This window comes from Lagopus leucura, unplaced genomic scaffold (genome assembly GCF_019238085.1).
Source record: "Lagopus leucura isolate 7727_CA_CO unplaced genomic scaffold, USGS_WTPT01 Super-Scaffold_100015, whole genome shotgun sequence".
Classification (NCBI taxonomy): domain Eukaryota; kingdom Metazoa; phylum Chordata; class Aves; order Galliformes; family Phasianidae; genus Lagopus; species Lagopus leucura.
The window spans coordinates 465,884-481,829 of record NW_024962269.1 but is presented as its reverse complement, the minus strand read 5'-3'; the positions used below and the strand labels follow the sequence as shown (position 1 = coordinate 481,829).

General features: G+C 45.0%; 1 protein-coding gene across 3 annotated transcripts in view; it reads left to right on the top strand.

Annotated features, from left to right (window-relative positions):
- The window catches only part of PSTPIP1 (proline-serine-threonine phosphatase interacting protein 1), a 46,312-nt gene that overhangs the window by 9,669 nt on the left and 20,697 nt on the right, over positions 1 to 15,946 (top strand). For 2 of the 3 annotated variants that reach the window (XM_042876256.1, XM_042876258.1), the window contains exons 2-4: positions 2,319 to 2,419; positions 5,940 to 6,014; positions 15,860 to 15,894. In XM_042876256.1, the coding sequence (XP_042732190.1) occupies positions 2,319 to 2,419; positions 5,940 to 6,014; positions 15,860 to 15,894 (211 nt within the window). The remainder of the gene's footprint in view (positions 1 to 2,318; positions 2,420 to 5,939; positions 6,015 to 15,859; positions 15,895 to 15,946) is intronic. The other variant, XM_042876259.1, reaches the window with a different exon arrangement.

Sequence of the window (15,946 nt, the reverse complement as noted above, 5' to 3'; positions counted from 1 at the left end):
AAGCAGGAAGCAGAGCTGTCAGGTAAGGTACTGGCTGCTTTGTGCTTCATGCACATGCATGTGGATGTGCAGAACAAACCCTGAGCACATTGCTCCTGTGTCCTGCCTGGCAGGAACCCTGTGATCTGGGAACGTCCAAGTTTTCCTTGCATGAACCTTTTCTCCTATTGCAGATTTTGTGTTAATGCATACAGAAAGATCTCTCTTTTAAAGGGCTAAAACATTCCTGTATTTATAATGGGCAAAGTCTGTCTTTTGCATTTCTGAGGTCTTTGAAGTAATGAGACTGGAAGGCAAATGATGGAAGACAGAATCGGTCCTAAGCAGTAGTGAGCAGCACAAAATTGTCCCTTTAATACCAGAACAAACCCAGCAGCTTGTGTCCTGGAGGCAGGCCCATGTGCAGAGCTCCAACAAGAAAGCATGGCTGTGCCAGACACAGCAGCACAGCTTTGAAAAGACCTATTAATGCAGAAGTGAGGTTCTCTGCTTAGACACGTTGCAAAATTCATTCACTCGGTCACCAAGGCAGAGCGGACCCTGGTGCAGTTTTTAAAACGGCATGACTTCTTCCCCTTGTGTTTTTTTGGTTGGAACGAGGTGTCCAAATGGCTGAATCAAGTCCATTAGTAGTCTTCTCAGGTCCTTCGAATGACCAGCAGACACCCTGCTGCATCTGTGGGTGACTGGGGGAGGAAGAGAGACTCAGCTTGGGCCTAATAATGAACAGGCATTGCATTCTCCATTTAGAGAATTTGTTGGTGGCTCACTGATATGCAGCATTTGCTAGTCTTTCTTTATACCATCTGCACCAGTTTAAAAGAAGTAGACAGTGGATTTTAGCATTTGTTGTACAGAGATATGTTGTGCAGAAACAGCAAAGTAACATGATAGAGCACTTTTCACTTTCTGTTGGTTGCTTGTAGCAGTACGCCTGCCTGCTGGGGTGACACAGACCCGTATAATAACCCACGGGCAGCATTTCTGTGACAGGGGAGCTGTGCACACAGCCACGGGATATAGCTCATTGCATCTGGAAATATGCAATCAAAATTTTTGTGCTGCGAGCTTGTTGTGGCACATCTGAGTGGTTTCTGCCAGGCAGAGTGAGTGATTAATGAGAGGTTTTACAGCAGCAACACCATCTGCCCTTGAGAAGTTCTCAAAAAATAAAAATAAAATTGCCTGGGTATTAGCAATAACCTTTCTGCTTTCCTCCTTTCGTGTATTTCATCGCAAGGTTGCTGCTCAGGGCCCATGTCTGTAACTAGCCCTTTGAAACAGGAGGGAAACGGATGTTTTGGTTTTGAGATCCTGTTTCATAAAGGGTAATTATATGTGTCAGATGAGCATGTGTAATCCCATCATCAGTTGAGTACTATTACAACAGTGATAAGAGTGGGTCCGCTGCACACTCTCCATCACCTGTTATCTACATTATTGTTCTGCCTGGCTCTGTAGAGCAGACCCTTTGCTGGTAGAGCCACGTGAACCATCATCCTACTTCCTTTCCTTTCTCCCCACTGCACATGCCAAGGTTGTCACCTCGCCACCTGCATCTAGACAGCACGTCACTCCTACTGAGAGCCCTGTGGTGGTGCTGGTTTACCCTGCAAGCAGCTCAGCACTGTATGGCCACTCATTCACCCTCCACTCCCTGGGGATAGGGAAGAGAATGGAAAAAGCCTGAAGTAGAACTCGTGTGTTGAGATAATAACTATTTAATAAGACAGAAAAGGAAGAGGAAAAAAGGATAATAGTGATGATAATAGTACACACAAAATGATAATAATACACACAGAACAAGTGATGCACAAGCAATTGCTCACAACTCACTGACTGATGTCCAGCCAGTCGACTGCTTGCCGGCTCAGCAACAGCTCAAACACTGCCGTGTCATCAGCATTGTTTTTCTCTCAAAGCCATAGCATAGCAACCCATCAGACACTGTGAAGGGAAAGAACCAACACCTCTGTACCAGCTAAGGAGGCACAGCGGTGAGGTGACTGACGCAGAGGAAGAGGAGCCACTGCACAAAAATCCCACACCCAATGCTCAGCACGACTTCCTCCAAACGACAGCTTTTTGGCACAGCGAAATGTGGGACTCACTTCACTTCTTCATTATTATAAAATGATCTGGATTTAAACAAAGATTTTACAGTGCCCTTAGCTCTGCTCTGGCTGCTGCTGCCCAGGGCAAACCTAAAGGTACACTTGGATTTTCCAGGAATAGGACTTGTGACTGACAGTAAGTGTCTCCTAGACCTGTAAGCTTTGTGCACAAACTATCTAATCTCTTCATCTTTCTGTCCTCAGTGCAAGGAGTTCACCTTACACACTGGCTTCGAGGTGCTCGTACAGCGACTGCTGGATGGGAGGAGGATGTGCAAAGACGTGGAGGATTTGCTTAAGCAAAGGTGAGAAAGTTTGGGTGCAAAAAGTTTGAACAGACACAATTTTGTCTCCCTGTGCATCCCGAAAGACATAGTAAGGCTGTTGCTGAATTCAGTAATGGCACTGGTTCGTCTAGAAAAGCCCAACTGAGGTGAATCCTAAAGTGGTCACAGCTGCTGAGCGACCAAAGGTGGTCAAATGAACCACTGAGGTGGTGATCCATTCCTGGGCCTGTACTCCTCAGGGCTGTTTAGACAGCTCCAAGTATAGAGTTCTGAAAATGAAACAAAATAAATGAGAGTTTTATGCCAGTTATATCTTATGAGGGAAGAGACAAGGTGAATGATGGAGATGGGCTGGGAGAGGGATTATAAAGTCATCTGGCCACAAAATGGCTTGGGTTGGAAGGGACCTCAAGGACCATCGAGCTCCAAACCCCCTGCTGCAGGCAGACCTGCATATATTAACATAGCTTTTCTCCCACGGATAATTTTCCAGCATTTTGACATGATTTGTGAAGGTAGATAATCCAAAGAAACCTCAAAAGTTTAAGGAGAGAAGAGAGGGGTGATAGGATCAAAAATCCAGACCTTCATTAAGGCTCAGGTAGTTATTGGACCGTAATATTGTAGTAGAACACAAATCCACAGCAAGAAGCACTACCAAGTTTCCACATTCAACAGGAAACTAATGACTTGTACATTTTTCGTTCTCTTTAAATGTGCTGTGGCCTCATGCTGTGTTTCAGCTTCCTGTAACTATAAAAAAGGGCCATTTTTCAAGTACAGATAAAGCTCTGCAAGATGCTACCAAAAGTCCTTCCCAGCTCCTCACAACATCCTGCATCATTTGCCCACCTCACCAGAATTTGAGTACCAGTAGTGTGCTTTATCACCATCCTTACACACTCCTCGGAGCCCCTCAGCAACAGCTGTGCACAGCTAACACTTCTCTGGGTGAGAAAATAAATATTACACAGCTGCTCCAACTTCGCCGCTCATTTTTGTAATTCTGACATAGAAAAAAGATGTAGATTTGGTTCTGTTTTGAGGTGGCTGAGTTTCAACAGTAGCGATGTGCAGTGTGAGGCACAGAACTCATGTATGACCTGCTAGGAAGCCCCCACACTATGAATTATATATTCAGCAGGTGATCCTGCCTCTGTATGAATATCGCTCTGCCTTCCCCTGCCACAGCCTCCCTTTTCCTCCCACGCTGCCCCCATCCAGTTTTCTGGTTTTAGGTTGCTTTTCTAAAGGCTACTTTTCAAGCAGTGGAACTTTCACGGGGATGTGAGCTGTCAAACTGAAAATTCATTATTTCCAAGTGTGAAGAGTCTCCCATCAAAATCCAAAGCTATTTGAATTGCTTTTCTTGATCACCAGTGGAAGCATATTTTATTGCCACATGTCACAGAGTCCTGAAGTCACATCAGCTTGCTGGTAGCTTCACTTTATCTGCTTAAAATAGCTCCTTTGTGACTCATAACTTACAGAAATCAGAATTGCATTGCAGGCTTCAGGCAGCTCTGCACTGCAGCACACATCTGATGCCACGCTTGCCTATGGTTCAAAACGTATTAGAGGTTTTGCTGCGAGTTGCAGGACGAAGTTCTTCCTGCTTTGTGGTAGAGGCAACAAAAGACTTTCCGCAGAGGAGAAAAAATACATTTAGAGTCATTTTGCAGATCTGAACGCTGCAAGAACAAGTGTTTTCGTGAGCGTTTGTACACCCCAAACCACTGCAGTGAGTGTACACAGGCCCTCTATCTGTCTCTTGGGTTTGGTGCCAGAATTTCAACAAGGGCCCCTGCAGCAGCTGCCCTGAGTGCTGGCGCCTCTGCCCAGGCTGTATGGACACTCCAGCTTCCCACCCTGATCAGTTACCTTTGTTCACAAATAGCCCTGCCTCATCCAGCCGAGAGCTGAGGAGCTTGGGCACTGACAAAGAGGTCACATTTCATAACAAAGCCCTAGATTTAAAACAAAACACGTTCCAGCTGTTGGTTGCTGCAGGGAAACCCAAAAGCTGCATGCAAGAGCATCAGAAAGTGGGAAAGATGGCACCAAGTAGTGAAAAGATGTCAGCAACCTGTCAGACCTGTCTGACTCTAAGCTAGCACAGTCTGAGGTGAGGTCTGAGAAAGATTTGACACAATGGTTTTGCAAAAGCTGGGACTGGCTTAAGAGCTGGCCATTCTCATTTGCCTCAATATGCTGCATATAAAGCTGCAAACCTGCATGTGAGATTTCACCAGAAGCACCAGCCCACACGTCCAGCTAGCTGCAAGCTAGGTGTCACACACAGACCGACATGCAAAGGTGCAGTCAGATGTTCTCAAACAGAGATGCACCCAAACAGCTTCCCTGTGGCAGTACCAGAAGTCTCACCCCAAGCAAACTGCTTGAGCTCAGTGTGTAGCAATTACCAAGCTCAGGGGCTGAGCAGGAAGGCAGGTCTGAGAACAAAGCAGTGGGACTGCACAACTTTCACTTGTGATGCCTGCATCACAATTCCTTTTTTTGCACAAATAACATAATAAATAAAATATTGTTAAATTATTATTATTAAATAAATAGAATATTATTAAAACAAATAACAAATAACTCCAAGGTGCTTAGTCTCAGGCTCAAAAGCCTATGGAACGCTTCAAAATCACTCCTGAGAACTGGATTTACCTTAAGCAAAACGTAAAATAATAATCATCCTAACCACGCTGTTATCTGTGTTGACCATTCGACAGTATTCAGCAGCTACAAAAAGGCAAAAAGGCTGGAAACCCAGTTCTGCCTTGGCCTTACACACAGGTTTTAAAACATTTTATGAGAAAAAAAAAATATATCTTTTTTCAAAGAGATGAGAAACTTCTTCTGGAGCTGGGGGAGGGGAAAGCAGTCAAGAAATCATTCTATTCCTTTATTAACCATAGAAACAGAACCACTTTCCTGAGTCATGAGTTACAGTTCCCCATTAGGTGAGGCATTGCATCACACTGTCGTCCCACCCCCATCCCAAACTGAAGGGCCTCACCTTATAACCAGCACAGCTACTTCCCCCTCTGCCTCCACTGCAGCTACTCAAGAAGGCATCTTATGTACCCAGTGCTTTCCTATTACTCCCACTTCCCACTCACTCACAACCTCTTTTTGAAGAGATCCTTTGGCACCCACTCTTCCTTCCCTCCCAGCCTTCACTTTGGCCACCAAGTCAGCCATCACATTTTAGCTTTCTTCTGCAAAAGAGGTTCCTGACCATCTTCATTACATTTCCCTTCATGCATCATCTTCTGGCTGAATCCATAGTCTCATCAAAGCCATGAAGATGAGCATTTGTTTTCTCTCATTTCTTCCAGAAATAGCTCAACCGAAATATTTTAGAGGTAACTGCTAGCACTGGAATAGAAGAGATGGAGAAAATGAAGATAGAGGAAATAAGGAAATGCTATTTCTCACATTTCCTACCTCAGATGCAATTACAAGAAGAGCTTTGTAAACACGATGCTGCTACCACTAAGAGAAATTGAGAAAGTTTTTCTTTTAACAGAGCTCAAGCAGAAGAGAGGTATGGGAAGGAGCTGGTTCAAATTGCCCGAAAAGCAGGAGGACAAACAGAAATCAAGTAAGGAATTCTGCTATTTTTGGTACTAACACATTTGTGTTGGAAGCAGTATCAAATATCAAACAGCTGCATTCTGCCTGTGGACAGGGTCATGAGCTGCTCACGTCAGTGATTTGCCCAGTGCTTCACAGAAAAAATGGGGGACCAGCACGGTTCTTCAGAGCAGGACTTGGAATACCTCTGTTGGGAATTGCCAATAGGTCTTGGCTGGAAAAACAAAATTCATTTCAGCTTCCAAAAGCAAGCAGAGTAGCAGGCAAGAAGGAAAAGGAAGCTGTTGCTAAAGGCTTAGGATGGTAGGCTGGCAGGTCTGGGATGCCTAGCAAACCCTGACAGGCTGCAGCAGAGCTAACTGTCTCCAGCACTACTAGCTTAGATGACATTTAAATTGTGTTGGGAGGGAAAGATTTATGTTGGCACAGAATTTGACTTAATAAACACTGCTGATAAACTGCTGCTATTACTGATGGTAGCAGCAATAATGAGACGTATTTGTCATTAATGTAACAAGTAGTAATACAGTAAGAAGGTAGAAAAGGATGAATATTTGGGGTCACAGAAGACAGGCCTGAAAGAGACCTCAATCTAAACAAAACAACTTTATTGATCCCTCATCTGCCCTGTATCTCATTTCTTAATTGCCATCTCCTTTTTACACTTGTTTATTACTCTCTGTTGGTGTAAGCATGGTTTCCGGCTCATATCTTATTGGAAAACTTGACCTCAAGCCTTTTCACCATCAGGACGTGCAAGCTGTAGGCAATCCCCTGTAGCACTTACTATCAATGTGGTGGCACATCTAGAGAGGCAGGGAAGCTGTCACATTAATCCAAAGGCCTGGTAATGGGGAGTGCTGAGGCTCAAGTCCAGAGCGCAGGCAAGTCTCTCGCTGCTTTATCTCTGCCTTGCTTTGAACTGTGCTTTAGGGTACAAGAACCCTACCAAAGGCTGCTGGGGAAAACTTGCACCTTCCTGCTAATTTGCTTCCTGCAAATGCTCACATTAGCAATCCAGAATTACCAAAAGGCTCCACCTGGATTTATTTACTGGCTGCTCAGGGCAGGTAAAGGAAACATATTCAGGCACAGAGCTTTGGCTTCTCTTCAGTGACTTTGTGGATAATTCACAGGTCTGACTTTTCCTAAGGAATTACAGTAGATTGATTCATAGGCAGAACCAAGCCCCAGGGCTGGATATTAATCCACGCTCCCCTGAAGTTGGAGGAGGTTTGGAACCAAGCCCAGATCCGGTCTGATCCACGCTTTATAGCTTGGCATAGATAGAAGGCTGAATATACCAACAAAACACATTGCAAAGCTGATTTGCTGTGTCTCCATAACGCCATGCCTGGTCTGGGTAGTGGCCACCACTGAGCAGATTATTCTTTTGCTCTCACAGCAAGTGTCTCACTGTGCTTATTTCTGAAGCAAAGGGAGCCCACCTGGCTTTCTGTCATTCAGCATACCTCTGGAGTCACACACTGAATGACATTTGTCCAGTCAGTGCTTTACAATCAGGAAAAAAAAAAAAGGGATCTATTTGGGACTGGAACTATTCATGGAAGTGAACTATTTGGTTTGATGCCTTGAAATTTTTGACCTGGTGTGTAGTTTGTATTTATTTAGATGCCATGTGTCACTGAAAGCAGTACTGCCCCAAGGCTGGTCCTTCAGAGAGACCAGAGGCAGGGAACACAGGTACTACCTTTAAAAAAAAAAAGAAAAGAAAAAGAAAAGCTTGGAAAGCCCATTCTACAGCTGGCCCCACATATTACCCCAGCACTTCCCCCTTATATGGCTCCCACTACTGGGTAGCTCACTGAATGCCAGTAGTTTCATAGTTACCTGGCAGGCTGAACAAGGACTTTCACATCTCTGTATGTATCCTTGGGTAGCAATATTTCTCAAATGAAGTCTAACCAAGGTGCTGTGCAGGTATTAGTCCCTAAAACTTGCGTTTGGCAATCACCAGGAAAAAAAGTAGCTTCTTTTTTTTTTTTTCAGAACGTTTTGCAGAACTCCCTGTGCCATGCAATGTATCGCAGAGGAGCAAGAATTACTCATTTTAGATCACTTACTCATTTCCTTGCTAATGCAGAATTATCCTCTGGTCTGAAATTCAGTCATCTTTTAAATATCTCTGTTGCTAAGGTATTCTGTCACTTCTCCTGGGAAATCATTTCACACTCCAGTAGCTCTTAATATCAGGAAGGTGCCGGTATCCTTCTAAAAGGCTGATAAAGAAAAGGAAGATCATCCATCCTCAACAACCACCCATAAACTTCCACAGTCAGAAAACACACAGAAGACCTAAGAGAAACAACTGCAAGGCCAATTAATTCTGTTTAGCACATTATAAACAACCCAATGAATCGGCTCCAGAAACTTCCCGTCATTCCAGCACGGTCAAGGGAAAGCAGGGCAGGAGAGAAATGGCACAAAGCCGAGGTGAGCAGCTGTCCTTGTGTGGAGCAAAGCCTCTGCAGCAAACCCACGTTACAGCCACGTAATGGGGACAAAAATACGGGGACATCACTCTGAGCTGAGAGCCAGCAGGGGACAGGCTTACAGAGCTGCTCGCCAGAGGTGCAATTCTCTTTCTGTCAGGTCCTCGCTGCTCTTTTAACACCAGTATAGGAAATGGCTGAGATTAGCCTGCAGCTAGAGAGAGGTTGCTATCAAAACAAAGTCAGAGAGGGAGATGTGCCACCACAACCATTTTTTCTCTCCTTTCTTTTAAGTAAAGCAAAAGCAGTGCTTCTAAAATGAGTTGATGCCGGTTACCATGGGCATGGCAAACAAATACTGCAGCTTCCAGCACAAGAAATGAAAGCTCCCTGAAAGGCTGCCTAACAGCCAAGGCACACCATCACTCAGTAGCACTGCCTAATTCAAGCAATTGTAGGCATTCTGCCTGCTTGCTGTTGCCTCGAGCACTGCAGCTGGTAGGAGCTACTTCCTATAGGAAAGGGAGAAATCCTCTTTTGACACGCAGCATGGATCTAACTTAGCATTTACTGAAAGTCCTAGCAAGTTCACCTCAATATACAGAAGGGTGCACACGTTTAAATCGACACATAATACTGCAAGAAGGGTCTCACCAGCTTAGATCACAATCTGTTCTGCTAAGTACCTTGTCTTCAACACTAGATCCACAAAATATTTCTCCTAAATAATCTTAACGCCTGGTGGGTCAGAGGCTGCCAAGCCAGCAGCAGCTTTGTATCAAATAGCCCCCAGTGGAGCTTTCTTGTATCTACCCTAAAACGCATTAGCAGCCACTGAGTCTTATAGCAAAACAGTGCACTTGCCCATTAAGGGCCTCTTTCTGTGTTCATTTCTAACCTGCCCCACCACACTTATCATGCCAGCTGAGACATTCCTAACAGAAGCAGTTTAGCATCTTGTCGTGCAGTTTCTTGAGGCGTATCTGTATTGGTATGCTGCTGCAGTCCCACTCTTTTTAGGCCTTACAAACACACTGAGCAGCATAACATCATCAAAGGAAGGAAAAAGCTGCTTCTTTCAGGTAATGCACGCTGTCTGCAGAGAATATGGGTAACCTGGGAGTGAAAGAGCTGGAGGAGAGCAAGTACCTGGAGGCACTGCCATGGGATCTCCGTGCAGATGTAACACTGGAGTGGGTCAGACCTGGGAGGGGACAGGGCATCCCTGAGGAGTGGGCACAGTGCGGGGACCACAGCAGTCACAGCAGAGTGATGGATGCTGCCCTGAAATAGACCTCATCTGTTAGAGCTCAGGGCTAAAGGGGAGAACCACAGAATCACAGAATTGTAGGGGCTGGAAGGGACCTCTAGAGATCATCGAGTCCAACCCCCCTGTAAAGCAGGACCCCTACGGCAGGCGTTCAAATGTCTTCATTTCCACTTGTTGTTAAGTTTAAAGCCCTGTTAACCCACTTTTTTAGCTTGTATATAGAGACACATACACATACATGAATCAGTATTTCCTAGTCTCTAATTATTAAACAAACTATGAAAAGGATGATTAAAAAGCTACCGCCCTACTTTCTCAGCAAAGGCCAGGTTACACCCATTGCCAATGAAGGAGAGGGACCTACACTTTACAATGCTTAAACTGCCATATATTTCTGTAGCCTCCATATCCTGTGCTGCACACATGGGACAGGATGCACAGAAAGTGGGATTTTCAGCTAAGTTATAAACAGGGACCAAATCTGCAATGTTTTGACACACAATAGATAACTCTCAGCAGAGCTCACGCTTTGAGAGGAAATATCCTGCAAGGTGACTGGGAATTTCTGTGCAACAGCTTTGGGCAACTCTTCAGCAGAAAAATATGATAAAAAATATACTACAGAGCCCAGTTTTCAGGCACGTCCTCTGCTTCAGCTGAAACAGAGCCTCTGGGAACTCGTCTCCTCTGTAAAGCAACTGATGTAAACATGCAGGAGCTGGTTAAATTCTGCCCAGTCTGACAACAGCTATATTTGTCATTTGCCCTGCTTGTCTCTTCTTATGTATATGAATCCCTCTGCTTTTCTTTCCTTCTTTTCCACTAACATCTCCTTCAGACCCTGGGAAAGGGCAGTTCCTTCAAGCTTGTTCCTGCTCTGCCCTTCTCTGCAGTTTCAGAGAACACAAGGTGAGGGCATCTGTAACAAAATGCCAGGCTGCTGCTTCCTGTGTACAAATGTAGGCTGTCTGTCATGTAATACACAGAAACATCTGTACTGTTCTCACAAAGCAAGCATTTCTGAACCGAGGCTAAAAATCATTTTGGAAGGTCACACTCTTCTGTTGTTAGATACTTTCCAATTGAATGTTTTGAAGCTGTACAGGGTTTATACACTCACGTGTGTTTTGAGCTTTCAGGATGCTGCGAAAACAAATTCAAGCATCTACACGAAAGACCTAAACCTCTGCTCAGTTCTTATTAAACCCAGGCTAGATAAGTTCACCAGTGTCCAGGACAAGTGCTGCACTGTTCTCTTCCCAGGAGATGAGGAAATTTAGTTCTATGTTAAAGTACCTAAGTTGTTTCGATGTTTTTAATCCATCAGTTTAAATGCCTGATAGATAACCCTGGATTTATAAGGGTTCTGGTTTGCTCCCTTGTCCCAGCAAAGTCTGGTACGATTAGTGCAGAGGCCAACCCTGGGAATGATGCAACCCCATTTCCAGTCAGCTTGAGGCTGCTTCTCTTTCTGACACTCATGTGAAAGTACTCAAGTAAGTAGCAAGTGCAAAACATGCACACAGACACTGCAGGACTAGAGTGTTTGGTGCTGTTTTCACAAAAGATAAGCTCCATCCAAGCCAACACAGAGCTCAGCCTGCTGCACGGTGGCTGGCATGACTCACAGTACTAATTCAGACAGACTGACTCCTGGACTGCAGAGGACAGAGCAAAGTGCTGCCTGTACCTTTCCTCCTGCACAGGTGGCTTAGCCTTCACACCCAGCTGACCTGCACACAAGTCTTTCCAGTTGCTCTGGGTGGCTTTGCATTTCTGCTCGTTAATCCTCAGAGAACAAGCAAACACCAAGGCAAAAATGAGTTCCTTGCTTGCACTACATCTCCACTAAATGATGTCAGACAGGGTCCTTGTGTGCAGTACTCTGCTACGTGCCTGCCTAGGATGTGGGAGGGAGTTATCTTCTTGCCTGCAAGCAAACTGCCACCCTCTGCACGTACACCCAGTGCAGAGAGTCTGAGTGCAAAGCAATAGAGAGCAGATGCTTCTGCATTTGTTTCTCCACACCTTGCTACCACAGAAAGAAGTGTCAATAATGGCACACTGGGTCTACCCTATGTGGCAGGAGGAAGTAGAGATGTTAACTGTGGTCTCAATGGGACTGGCAGCACGTTGGCTTCAGAAACTCTTTATCAGAAACTAAGCTAAGCTACCAGTGGCAGAGCTGGAACAGGACTGCTGGAAACTGCTCTGGGAACTTCAGTGGGCAGAGGCTTCTCCCAGCTTCAGAAAGAATGTTAAAAATGTTACCCTAAGAACAGAGCAGCATAGAAATGAAACCTTACAGAAAAGAAGACGATCTTGTTTTAAAGGAAGGTGGAGTTATTTTCCACTTCTATTCACCAAGCAGAGACTAAAAAAGAAAAAAAGAAAAAGAAAGGAAATTTAAAAAGAGCTGTGGTTTTCCGGTTAGAAGAGCCTTCCTGTGTCAAAACGTAAAGGGGCTCTATGAATTACTCAGAACAGTCTGCATTTGAGGGAGGAGGCAAATACAGGAAAAACCCACCCAAACCATCGAGCCTGCAGTGGCACCAAAAAGCAGTGCAACAGTGTACATAGTGAGCATATCTGTGTGCAGAGCAACATCACGAGAGCTCAGCTACCTGCGCCTCTGGTGCCATCAATTCAGCCTCTCATGGCCGTGAAGAAGGCAGCAGAGCCCCATTGCAGCACACTGCCTGGCAGCCCCAGCGTCCTATTCCACAGGTCCTTGTGGTCGGTGCCTAAGAGAGCCTGGGTTGCCAGGTAGATTTGGGAAGTCCACTTTGGAAAGTGTTTTGAAATCTACGGAGCAAGAATAGTAAAACAACGAGGTGCTTGTAGCGAGTTTCTACTCTCTGTACTGCCCAGCTCCTTCGAAAACCCTGCCAGCCTCCTCCTCCCTCTCCGCTTGAAAAAACAAGCACCAAAAAGCGCCTATTTTACAACAGCATCTCCATTCCTCTGCAGTTGAGTAAGGAGATCCTGCAGCAAACGAAGAACGTTTCAGCCGCTAGATGGCAAAAATCACCAGGAGTTGCTGCAGACTGGCTGCTGCTCTGGATCTGGCTGTTCCCCATCATTGCAGATTCAGGGGCAATCCTGTCTGTATCTGAAACTCGTTTTAACAAATGCAGCCTTTAAACATTTGAGGGGAAGCCTTAACAAACATGCACGATGAATTCGTGTAACTGTGACACCTGCAGGAGCCCACATGCAGGGATGCCCAAAGCAAAGACTGTGTTGTCCGTAGCTGAAGTGCTTGGAATTGCCACAGAAACACCAGAAGTGAGGAATTTAAGAAAGAGGAGAAGAGGCAAACTGCAGCTTTTCTCGAATTATTTTCAACCCCTAGGCTTTCCAAGCTGGCCAGAGAGGTGCTACAACAGACTGCCACAGTGCTGAGCAGGATCATATCCTGGAAGGACAAGAGACTGTGAACAAGTATCCCTAAGAGTGACATACCTTCATTTTCAATGCTTTGGAATAAAGCCTTTCCCAATCTTATACAAACGTCACACCAACACAGATGGGATGGGTAATAAGTAGTATATATACACTGTGTATATATACTATATACACAGGAGGGCCATCTAAATTAAAATTCTCATGTATTTCTGCTACACAAGGTGCTGCCATAAACCCCTCAAAGCACTGAAATGATATATTTCACTGATACAATCAGAGCACCTAGCAGCAAAAGCTCACCTACAGAACTGCTGCTGCAGCCAGCACATATGGGCTGGCTTCCCTGCAGCCCATAAAGGAGTCATAAAGGAGTACCTGCTGGTTCTGTGGGTCAAGATGTGATTTACTTACCTTCCTGCAGACATAACTAGGCTCAGTGACATATCTGCTACCCCTTCAGGCCCCATAAGGATAAGGGATCTGATTGATTGATCTCAGAAAAAAAATATAAAAATAAGGAAGGAAATGGCTTGAGTCTATTCCAATCTACCTGCTGACTATGGCCTTAGCCTAAGCAGCAGCTGGGGAACTGGCTGGATCTCAGAGCAGGAGCAAGAGACCAGAGCTTTCTGAATTAGCAATTAAATACTGTGCATGAGGCAGGTATCTCTCTGGCTCATAGCCAGATGCATTATTGTCCCAGAAGACAGATTAATGCTTACAGAGAGCCAGCAAAAATAAGAAAAGCTTATATGTATAGCTTAATATCACTGACTACTCTGGTAGCTCTTATGCCTGGAAACAACGACAGAAAAGCAACAAACTGCTTTTGTCCTTGATGTGTACTGAGGATGAGTTGTTTTTCAGTATGCATTACAGCAACTCTGTCAGTCTTGGTATAAAACCTGAATCACCAACGCTGATGAAAAGATCTCTGGGAAAAACAGATGAACACAGCACATAAATTAGTACGTGTGGTTTGCAAGTGTCCCCTGTTCTTACAATTTCAGTATTTACTCATTTCTGGGATGATGCTGCTAGCACGTTCTCCACCTTCCACTGGAAAGTCCACATTTAAAGCTAATTTTATTTCATGTGTACATTTAATTTTTCAAAATGATCCATTGGAGGTTGTAAGTAGGGAAAAAAAGCTAATTCAGCTGCTGATATCCAACTTGTTACTTGATCTAGACCTTTTAATTAAAGGATTTGGAATAAATCCTTTATTTCCCCTTTATGTTGAGAAAATTGTTTCAAGTCCCACGCTAGATTCATTTTATGCAAACCAGGGTACAGAAGGAAAGGTGAGCGAAACTTCAAAATGATTAAATATTATTGGGATAACTACTGTCACAAACAGATTGATTTTATCATACATATGTCCTTGAGAGGATGCTGCAGGAGCTCAACAAGTAGATGAATACTCGTGTTTACTTGTTAAAAGCAAAGATTTGGAAGTGGATCGCAGGGCAGTTACTGCTGAGGACAGATCCATCCTTTCCCATCACCTGAGCACTTTACTTATGCCTGGCCACGTGGTATTGCAGGCTATGGTTAGGAAAAAGATGCCCATCTTAAATTAACCTATTCATATCCTCCACGTGTCTCTTAAATCTCCTGGAGCATGCCAAGAGATGCAGGATTTCCCTGCCCATCTGCACATGGCTAAGAAGACACACGCATCCTCTTCTGGACTCTCCTAATAGCTGTGGTTCAGCCAAGGAGATCTTGGAGGGTTTTTGCCCAGGCTCTCACCTGAGGAAGTCAGAGACTCTCTGCAGAACATTTTCCCTCAGGGAACCATATAGCCTGGGGCCTGAGGAGGTGGTTTCTGAGTCTGAAAAACCTCCAAATCACAGTGTAATACTGGCTTCTGTGCATGAAGACACCCTTCCAGCCTACCAGCCAGGATCTAGAGCTCATCATTACACTGAAGGTGACTCACAAACGGTGCTCTTTCCTTTCTCATTGCCCCTCTGCCGATCTTCATGCTGCCTCCTTAAAAAGGGCTTTGGATTGCAAAAAGCCAGGACAACGAGAGAACTATAATCACCCCTTCACGTCCTCCTGCAACACTATGCTGCCTTAGCTGTGCACCTCCATCCAGGTGAGCAGCATCGCATCAGTGTTTGCTCCTCTCCAGGCTGTACATCACAGCCCGGTGCCGAGGGCTGATTTCACAGCACGGCACGTTCACGCTGGGAACATCAGCTCCCTCGGCTCTCTGTGCTGCATCTCCTAAAGGCGAGGAGCTGCACCACGCGGGGGTGCTAAGAAAGCACAGCAGGGAGGCTGCTGCTCCAGCTGCAAGGGTGAGCAAGGAGGAAGGTGCTGCACTTACCACGAAGGGTGGGGTTGCTTTCTCTGCATTCTAGTGCTCCGAAGCCCAATTTCCCTTGACTGCCTTTATTTCATTCACTTGACTTGCACACATTGGTAATGTGGAAGAACAGAACGTTCACAGTTACAAATACTGATTAAAAAAAAGAGGGTGAGCGTAAGGAGTTCTGCAATTCCTTGCTTCGTGGAGCATTTTATTGCATTTCATAGGGTAACAGGTTGATGTTTTTTCGTCTCTTAGCATGGTCAGTTTTTATTGCAAGGCTATTAAGAGCTTTATTTCTATGTGGATCTTTTGGCTGAGGGAAAGTTTTGCCTCTAGATTCCCAACTCATCCTTAGAAGCCTGTGCTAATGAAGCGCTCTTGTTTTTATCTCCCAGCACACTGAAGGCAGCATTTGAGAAGCTCAAGCAACGTAAGTATTTGTATCTTGCTTTGTGACCCAGGTTCAGGCAGGCACACTGTGT